The sequence below is a fragment of the Chrysochloris asiatica genome, unplaced genomic scaffold, assembly GCF_000296735.1.
Source record: "Chrysochloris asiatica unplaced genomic scaffold, ChrAsi1.0 scaffold00132, whole genome shotgun sequence".
Taxonomy (NCBI): Eukaryota; Metazoa; Chordata; class Mammalia; order Afrosoricida; family Chrysochloridae; genus Chrysochloris; species Chrysochloris asiatica.
In genome coordinates, this window is record NW_006408650.1 from 6,789,169 (window position 1) to 6,799,193 (window position 10,025).

The window sequence follows — 10,025 nt, forward strand, 5'->3', positions numbered from 1 at the left end:
TTTTGATGGTCACGACTGGGAGGCTGCTACTGGCAGCTAGTGGGTCAAGGTCAGGGATGCTGCCCACCTCCTACAATGCTCAGCCTCCCACCACAGAGAAGTACTCAGCCCCATGGCAATAGTGAGGTTGACTAATCCTGCACTAAAGGATTTGCATATGTTAATCATATGTTGATCATATGACAGTCTCAAAATAAAATACCCACTGTGGTCCAGTCAGTCCAACTCACAGTGACCTGTAGGACAGCGTAGAACTATCCCTGAGGTCTGTCACATCTCTCCTACACAGTGACTGGTGGGTTCAAACTACTGACTTTTCAGTTAGCAGCCAAGCTACTTTAACCACAGTGCCACCTTTCAGGTAAGTACTATTCATATCCTAACTGTTCAGTCAATGAAACCAGACTCAGAGAACTTGAGTACGTAGATTTATGGAATTTCGAGTCCCATCTGCAGTTGCCTTGGAGGTTTTGCCTTGGCTGGGCCAGACCAAATGATTTTGCAGGCTTATACAGCCCTGAGGGCTGGACGTTCCCGACCCCTGCTATACAGGGTCCCTATGAGTTGTAACCAACTAGATGGCACTTAACAACCACAACATGGAATGAAGTGTTTGGATTGGGGATTCCTACTTCACCGGGACAGGCAGGGAGTTACCCTTGTTGTGAAGTTGATTCTGATTCAGAATGTCCCTAAAGGACATAGGACAATTGCCCCACAGGGTTTCCAAGGCCATCAGCTTTACAGAGCAGACTCCCACATCTTTCTCCTAAGGAGAGGCTAGTGGGTTCAAACACTGACCACATTTTGGTTAGGAGTCAAGCTCTTAACTACTGTGCCTCCAGGACTCCTCAGTTAAGAAGTTAGTGGACCCCAAAATTAGAGTAGGGATACATACACAAACCACAAGCAGCAAAAGAAAATAATAGGTACATTGGACATTATCAAACTTCAGAACTTTTGTGTTTCCAAAGAAGGACACTATTAAGAATGGGAAAACACAAATTTTTGAAAAGTTCTGAAAATCAGATGTCGGCTAAGGGGTTTGTTTCTAGACTATATAAAGAACTCTTACAACTTAAGAATAAAAAGACAAACCAATTTTAAAATGGGCCAAAGATCTGAATGAATATTTCTCCAAGGAAGTTGCACAAATGGTCAGTAAGCATATGAAAAGATACTTAAAATCATTCAACATCAAGAAGTGGTGAATCAAGTGAATGACCTCAATGAAAACCACTTCATCTCTTTGTTGTTAAGTGCTGTTGAGTCGGTTCCCACCCATAGTGACCCTGTATATGGTTTCCAAGGAGCAGCTGGTGAGCTTGAACTGCCGACCTTGTGGTTCAAATCGACCCTTGCAGCCCAGCGCATTAACCCACAGCGCCACACCAGGACTCTAACTTCATCCCTGCTAAGGCTATTATCAGAAAACAGGAAATAACAAATTGTTGGTGAGAAAGTAGAGATGTGGGACCCTCAGATACTGCTGGTGGGAATGCAAAATGGCGGAGTCCCTTTGGAAAACAGTCTGACAGTTCTTCAATCAGTAAATAGAGTTACCATGCGGTTGTTGTTAAGTGCCGTTGGTTGAGTCGCTTCCGACTCAGCCATCCTGTATAGGGTTTCCAAGGAGCAACTGGTGGGTTTGAACTGCCATCCTTGTGGTTTGCAGTCCAATGCTGATCTACAGTGCCACACCAGGAGTCCTAGAGTTACCATATGACTCAGCAATCCAACTCTTAGGTACATACCCCAGGAACTGAAAACATATTTTCACACAGAAGCTTGTACCGAATGTCCATGCATTTGTTATAAGTAAAGAACCAACATCGATGCATCCTTCAAGCATTCATGTTGTTGTTGTTGTTAAGTGCCATCGAGTCGGGTCCGACCCATAGCGACCCTGTACAGGGTTTCCGAGGGTGTAAATCTTTACGGGAGTAGAAAGCCTCATCTTTCTCCCGTGGAGCGGCTGGTAGTTTCGAACCGCTGACCTTAAGGTTCGCAGCCCGATTCGTAACCACTACGCTACCAGAACTCCTTTCATACTGTACTCAATTTCCTTAGTTTCTCCCTATTGTCCTTTTTCTGTTCTAGGGTTCGTCTCTGGACACCATATTATGTTTCCTTATCCTGTCTCCTTAGGTTCCTCTTAGTGTGAACGTCTCTTAGACTTTTCCCTCTTTCAAAACCTTATCAGTTTTGAGGCATGCTAGGCAAGTTTGGCAGTTCAAACCTACCCACCATCTTTCAGGAGAAAGATATGGCTGTCTGTTCCCGTAAAAATTGACAGCCTCCGAAACCCACAGGGCAGGTCTGCTCTGTGAGTCAGACTCGAAGGCCTTGAGTGTTTTTCATTTGTTTGGGTAGGTATTCTGTAAACTGTCCCTGAATTAGAGTTTGTCTGAGCTTTTCTTATGAGCAGACTGGGGTTATGGCTTTTTGGCAGGAAGCCCACAGAAACAAAGCGCCATTTGCATCACATCATACCAAAGGTGCATACCATCAACATGACATCACTGTTGAATTTGACTGGAGCACCTGGCTGAGGTAGGGTTTGTCGGATTTCTCCATACAAGTTACCACCTTTCCCCCACTCCCATTCTGCACTGTTTGGAAAGAAAGTATTATGACCGAGAGGCTGAAGTTGCTACGCCCCCCCCCCCCAAAAAAAAAAAGGTATTCTTCTGTTGCAGACCGTGTAAGACTAGTCAGAGGTTCGAGGCCCTCTAGGGCTGAGTGTAACAAATGAGGCCACTGGCAGTTAATGGAAAATTGCTTTCATCTTAATATTCAGGTATATATATTAAATTAATACACTAGAGCCTTTGAAAATCCACAGATAAATGTGATATTTTCCTAAAGCCGAGACTAAAGGTTGCAAGGTTAAACCTTTCTCCAAAGGATTAACTAAAAATATCTTAGCTACTTCTCGGTTCTTTGTTCTATAGACAAAGAACCCATCCTCCCTAATCCCTTTTCCAGGTGCAGCCCATTCACCTGGGTGTCTCCTGCAGAACTCTCACCTTCCCCCAACTGACCTCAGGGGCTATAGATATGTTAATAGGGCCTGAGAATCCAAGTTGCTGGCCTGGGATTCGAACCAGTGAAGTACAATGTAAAGTTACCTGAATGTCTGGAAAATTACTGATGTTAGCTGTATCCTGTTTTAGTCCCTCCCAGCTTGGTGTGAAACTCCTCCCCTAAATAAAACAGAGGCCCGAGCCTCCCCAGGCGTGCATTACTGGTTGGAAGGCATGGAGTAAAGATTGCGGTGCGTTACGGGTTGGAAGGCATGCATTAAAGATTGCAGGGCAGTGAGTCGCTGCCTGCAGAGGCCATGATGCCTGTAGTCCCAAGCCTGCCCACCAGTGATGTATCCACCCTGGCTTTGGGGTGCCTCATTGTCTCCCTTCTTCTGTTTGTCTGTGTATTCTTTCGCTATCCCTATCGCCGCTGGATCTCCCCTCCTCGTGAACCAAAAACTCGTGACAACTATGTCGAGGTCAGACCCCGGCATTCTTCTGAACTGGAAAACTTGTCTATCCCTTATTTATTCCATAATTTATTTATGCATTGGGCTGGTAACCACCAGGTCTGTAGTTCAAATCCACCAGCCTCTTTTGTGAGAACGATAAGGCTTTCTGCTCCCTGCTCCCGTGAAGACTTATAACCTCAGACACCCTATGGAACACTCCACTCTGCCCTAGAGGGTCACAAGGAGACTCCATCGCAGTGGTGAGGAAAGCTAAGGCAGAATGTTGTCGTTAAGTGCCACTGAGTCAGCTCCGTCCCATATAGGGTTTCCGAGTAGGTTTGAAGTGGTTCAAACCTACTTTGCAGTCCAGCGCATTAACCCACAGCACCACACCAGGACTCCTAGGTAGTAAGGACTGATGGATATTTTAATGGATACTTTGAGTTATAATATAATGCTCCCTTGTTACCATTTTGGTTTTTAATCAGCACTCATGAAGCATGATTTAGAACATCGTTTAAAATGCACTGTTGGATGCGTTGTTAAAATAATTTTTTTTTTAAGCCAGCACTTGGGGAACCCCAAAGACAAACAGAAGACACCTGCAGGTGCCCGTGAGAAAAAAACAGCTACGGTCCACTGGACTAGAACTGATTTCCTGACTCTGGAAGACTTGGAGAATGATGTCAACTTCCCATTTTAAATCTAGAAAAGCCCCGAGTTCCCCCACCGGGGCTAAACAGAGTCGCTAAGGGGCAAACACACACTCATCAACTGTTCTTTCTCTCTTCAGTCAGCAGCTCCGGAACTTCGCTACCGGGCCAGTCCGGGAGGGGTCTACAGCGCTAAGGCCCGCCCAGCGCTTCCTGAGCCCCAGGCCTTCTAGGCTGCAGAGGTGGGGGATGGACGGGTGAACAGCCAGTTCCTTCTAGGTTTTCCTCTCGCATTCCCTAACCTCCGTCTCCTTTCCGCACACCCCATTCAGCACCCAGAGGGGCTCCTTGTGGAGAGGCCAGCTACGCGGTCTGAACTGGTCTGTGACCGTGGCGGGTGGCGCTGGGGGAGGCCCAAGCCAGGCAGCGGGGGCCGGATCCTTGGCATTCATCCCGGGGGCGGCGCCGGGCGCGAACGGGCCGGGTCCCTCCCAGGCGGGAGCAGAACAGGCGGTGCCCCCAGCGGCCGCGGAGCCATGGACAGTAGCGGGCCTTTCAGCTGCCCCATCTGCCTGGAGCCGCTCCGGGAGCCGGTGACGCTGCCCTGCGGCCACAACTTCTGTCTGGCCTGCCTGGGCGCGCTCTGGCCGCACCGCAGCGCGGGTGGCGCTGGTGGGCCCGGGGGCACAGCGCGCTGCCCGCTGTGCCAGGAGCCCTTCCCCGACGGCCTGCAGCTCCGCAAGAACCACACGCTGTCGGAGTTGCTGCAGCTCCGCCAGGGCTCGGGCCCCAGCAAGGGCCCGGGCCCTGAGCCCTCGGCTCCCAGCGCGCCGCCCAGCGCCCCGGAGCCCTCGGCTCCCTGCGCTCCGGAGTCGTGGCCAACGGCCGAAGAACTGGTGCGCTGCGACGCCTGTCCCGAAGGCGCCGCTCTGCCGGCCGCGCTCTCCTGCCTCTCCTGCCTCGCTTCCTTCTGCCCCGCACACTTGGGTCCGCACGAGCGCAGCCCCGCTCTGCGTGGACACCGCCTCGTGCCGCCGCTGCGCCGACTGGAGGAGAGCTTGTGTCCGCGCCACCTGCGGCCGCTAGAACGCTACTGCCGCGCCGAGCGCGTGTGCTTGTGCGAGGTCTGCGCCGCCCTGGAGCATCGCGGCCATGAGCTGGTGCCGCTAGAGCAGGAGCGCGCGCTCCAGGAGGTGTGCGCGGGCACCTAGCGCGGCTGGGCGGGAGACCCCGAACGAGGGAGGAGGGCCGCTGGCTCGGTTCTCACTTTCCTTCTCTAAATAGCGAGGATCTTTGCTTTGCCCTCCAACCTTGTCAATGTCATCAGCTCTTGGTGCTGGAGATGGGAATGTGGGTGGGGAGTGGAGGGGACTGGGACGTGAAGGGTGGGCAGGAGACCTGAGCTGGGAAGGGAGTCGGGTTAGGCCCGCCGCCTTGTCAGCGGCTGGCTCCATCATCGAGCTGATGCTCCCGGCTTCAAGGTCCCAGCTGAGATTTGGCCTGGGCGGGGGCATCTGGTTTCAATGGGTGTGGCGGGCGTAGGGCTTGGCTGTCGGCGGGGCACACACATTCGCTCTGTCCGGCTGTTCTGGGGGCCTGTGGTGGGAGCATGTGCGCAGCCTGGCCCGCTACCTCCACCCCCAGTTTCCTTTGGCCTCCGGCCCAGCCTTGGCGCCTCTGGCCTTGGGATTTTCCATCTCTCCTGCCTGGAGCTGTGACTCAAAACCCAAGGGATTTTCCGGAATCCCCTTTTTTCAGGTCTAGAGGTGGTCCCAGCTTCTTAGGTGACAGGGATGCCCAGGACAGCTGAGTGCCCTCTGGTGTAGCTGGTGTACCTACCCCCTGTGGTACCCCCAGCCCATGCTCACACCCTACCTGGTCCTCACTGTAGGAAATTCTCAAATGAACTTGAGTTTTGCATCCCTGGGAGCTCACTGATGGTCCTACATTTGCCCCATTGTTCAGAGAGAGAAGCAGACAGTCCATCAGTCAGCCTGCACCCCCCACGAGCATTTGGGAATGTCACCAGCTTGAGCTGGAAGCACCTCTACCCCATCTACCTGGAGCCGTTCCAGGCATTATGGGACATAATGGAGACACCTAGTCCCACCAATGCATAAAGTCCACTCCTGGTCCTGGTCACCCCTCTCCTGTCCCTTGGCAGGGCCCCATGTGCTTTGCCAGACTCTGTTCTCATGGGAGTGTCATCCACAGGCCGAGCAGCCCAAAGTCCTGAGTGCGGTGGAGGACTGCATGGATGAGCTGGGTGCCAGCATTGCCCAATCCAGACGCACCGTGGCCCTCATCAAGGTCAGATAGCCCCCTGCCCGTCTTCAGTAGGGTCTTGGCAGGATGAGAGCTCGGGGTGGAATGATCCACTCCAAGCAAACCACTGGACAAGAGCGTCTTCCTAACCTGAACCAGAGCTGGCCAGGTGCAGGCTGCTGACCTGCAGGAGGAATGGGCAGACTGGGGTCAGGGAAGGATGGTACTGAAGCACTTATCCCCAACTCCCACCCCCCCCACCCCCTCATGATGTTCTGTGCAGAGCGCTGCTGTAGCAGAGCGGGAGAGGGTGAGTCGGATGTTTGCCGAGGCTGCAGCCACCCTACAGAGGTTCCAGACTCAGGTGCTGGGCTTCATCGAGGAGGGGGAGAGCAGCATGCTGGGACGCTCCCAAGGTGACCTGCGGCGGCAAGAGGAACAACGAAGCTGTCTGAGCCGAGCCCGCCACAACCTTAGCCAGGTCCCTGAAGCTGATTCGGTCAGCTATCTACAGGTAAGAGCGGGGGCTTTGGGGTTGGGGAGGACAGCCATGGTGGAGGAATGAGGGTCCTGGGTCTCCTGGCAAGGCTGCCCCCTTAGCTAGGCAAAGTGTGGCCAGTAGAGCCTCAGCTGATGTCTGTCTGGTATAGGAGCTCCTGGCACTGCGGCTGGCCCTGGAGGAGGGGTGCGGCCCTGGGCCGAGCCCCCTGAGGGAGCTCAGCTTCACCAAGTCGTCTCAGGCTGTCCGGGCAGTGAGAGAGCTGCTGGCCGAAGCCTGCTCCAGCCAGTGGGAGCAGCTGCAAGGGCTGGAAAGTGAGGAGGATGGTCCGCAGAAGATGGGGTCAGAAGGTGGGTGTTTCCCCTCACAGCGAGGTGACTCACCCTCTCCCAGGCTCCTCGCACAGGCCCCTGGGCCGGGTGCCCATCTAGAAGGGGAGGATGGAAACTGTGCGCTTGGCATGGGGTGGGGCCCAAAATCCCCACAGTGCTTGGAGCTGCCTTCCCAGGATGACAAAGCTGCTCTCTTGCCGCAGCCTAGAGGGTCAGCCCCAGGCTTCAGAAGGGGCTGGGGAGCAAGTCGAGCAAGAGGCAGAACCCAGGGGCACAGGGTGCATGCCCAGGAATGTTCTGTCCCCATGTGCCTCAGGACCCTGGGAGGAAGGGAAAGAAGAGGGGATTTTGGTCACAGGTTTAGGGGAGGACCTTAATTACAGCATCTCAGTCAGTCTGGAAGATGCTCCTCACTGTCTCCTCTTCTGCAGCTGAGCTGGACTCCCAGGACCCCGACAGCACTGGCCATCCGGAGAGTGAAGCTCCCCGGGATTACTTCCTCAAGTGTAAGTGTGTGCTGGGCTCTCCCACCCACACTGGCAGAAGTAGGCCCTGCCAGGTCCCAGACACATGGGGGCTTGGATTCCCCTCCACAGTTCACTAGTGAAGGGCTCTCCTGCAAGGCTGAGTTGTGCTTGTTCCAAAGGAGGGAACAGACCTGAGTTTAGAGAAGTGGACGCATGAGGGAGGGGCTCTAGTGGTGCAGGGGGTAAAGCACTCACAGTGAACAACAAGTTCAGTGGTTTGAGCCCACCATCTACCCCTCAGGAGAAAGATGTGACCGTCTATTTCTGTTAGAGTTGTTGTTGTCGTTGTTAAGTGCTATTGAGTCAGTCCTGACCCATAGTGACCCTCCATAGGGTTTCCGAGGAGCAGCTGGAGACCTTGAACCGCTGACCTTGTGGTTCAAACAGATTTTGCCATCCAGTGCATTAACCCTCAGCACCACTGTCTTGGAGGCCCTCTGGGCCAGTTCTACTGTGTCCTATAGGGCCAGTATGAGTTGGAATTGCTTAGATGGCAGCAGGTTTATTTGGGGGGGGGGAGGGTTGGCACATGGGGGATGGTTGTCCCATCAGAGCCTGACTCTCAGTCCTGCCTCTCTCTCCTGTCCGTGCGGTCAGTTGCCTACATTGTGGACTTGGACAGCGACACAGCTGATAAATTCCTGCAGCTGTTTGGAACCAAAGGTGTCAAGAGAGTGCTCTGCCCCATCAACTACCCCGAGTCACCCACCCGCTTCACCCACTGTGAGCAGGTGCTAGGTGTGGGCGCCCTGGACCGGGGCACCTACTACTGGGAGGTAGAGATCATCGAGGGCTGGGTCAGCGTGGGGGTCATGGCCGAAGACTTCTCCCCACAAGAGCCCTATGACCGGGGCCGGCTCGGCCGCAACGCCCACTCCTGCTGTCTGCAATGGAATGGTCGCAGCTTCTCCGTCTGGTTCCATGGGCTAGAGACACCCCTGCCACAGCCCTTCTCACCCACTGTGGGCGTTTGTCTGGAATACGCCGACCGGGCCCTGGCCTTCTATGCAGTGCGGGATGGCAAGATGAGTCTCCTGCGGAGGCTGAAGGTCTCCAGGCCCCGTAGGAGTGGCGCCCCCGCCTTGACCTCCGACCCCTTCCAGAGCCGCCTGGACAGCCACTTCACGGGGCTCTTCACTCGCAGGCTCAAGCCTGCCTTCTTCCTGGAGAGTGTGGATGCCCACCTGCAGATCGGACCCCTCAAGAAGTCCTGCATATCAGTGCTGAAGAGAAGGTGATGAGGGGCCCGGCAGGCCCTGTCTCACCCCAGAGAAGGAACCAACCTTTGAGTCACCTCCCCCATCGCCTTATCTCTAGAGGCACCCACCTTGTGTCCACCTGGCTTTCCACCTTTCAGAGACGAGGCTCCCCAGGTCCCCTTGAGTACCCTCAACAACTCCCGTCTTTGTTTAGAGGTGAGGGGCACACCTGGGACAGATCTGGGTTACCCCATTCTCTCCTCTTCAGGGTTCCTAGAACATGGCCTGACACGCATAGTAGGTGCTCAATAAACATTTGCTGACTGATTGACCAACTCCCTTTTCAGTCTTTCTTTTTTGACCATCCTGAATTCCCAGCTTCCAAGAGCTGGCCTTAGGGACAGGCTGGATTAGGGGATAGGGCCCCATCTCAGAGTCCTGTTGGGAGGGAGATTCCTAACCCAGAAGAAGGGCTGAAGCAGGGTGCCTGTGGTCTAAGCCTGGAGGTGTGCACCCCACTCTTGCTTCTACAGGGACAGCTGAGGTGACTTCTCCACAAGGTTCCAGTCCTCGTCCTGGGTGCCCACTTGTGTTTCCTTTTGTTGTGCTGAGTTCCCACCAGCTATTTTCCTCCTGGATGCTACAGGAAAGTGGTTCTAGACCAACTGTGTCTCTCACACATACACTTTCACACTCGTGCTCACACATACACATGTACACACACCTACTCACACATACACTCATGTTCATACTCATACATACACAATCCACATGCTCATAAACACATACACACTCAAACTGACACACATTCATACATCACACACTCATACTAATACACATACTCATGTACTCATACACACATACGTGCACACACGTTCACACACAGCGGCTCATATTCACATATGCATGTATACATGCTCATACACACTCATTCACACATCACACACTCATACACATATTCATGTACTTACACATATGTGCACACACACTCATACATGCACACATATACATGCTCATATTTACACTCACACGCATGCTCATACTTACATACACACATGTATATACTCAC

General features: G+C 53.5%; 1 protein-coding gene across 1 annotated transcript; it reads left to right on the forward strand.

Annotated features, from left to right (window-relative positions):
- Window positions 1-4,670: 4,670 nt before the first annotated feature.
- On the forward strand, window positions 4,671-8,995 carry TRIM47 (tripartite motif containing 47). The gene is made up of 6 exons (XM_006869567.1): window positions 4,671-5,327; window positions 6,349-6,444; window positions 6,683-6,913; window positions 7,050-7,248; window positions 7,662-7,736; window positions 8,355-8,995. Exons 1-6 carry the CDS (start codon window positions 4,671-4,673, stop codon window positions 8,993-8,995), a joined length of 1,899 nt encoding a protein of 632 aa, XP_006869629.1.
- The last annotated feature ends 1,030 nt before the right edge of the window (window positions 8,996-10,025 follow it).

Coding starts and splice junctions, on each gene's coding strand:
- TRIM47 (XM_006869567.1), top strand. CDS start 4,671: ATGGACAGTAGCGGGCCTTTCAGCTGCCCCATCTGCCTGGAGCCGCTC. Junction 6,914..7,049: donor ATTCGGTCAGCTATCTACAG/GTAAGAGCGGGG, acceptor TGTCTGGTATAG/GAGCTCCTGGCACTGCGGCT. Junction 7,249..7,661: donor GCAGAAGATGGGGTCAGAAG/GTGGGTGTTTCC, acceptor CCTCTTCTGCAG/CTGAGCTGGACTCCCAGGAC.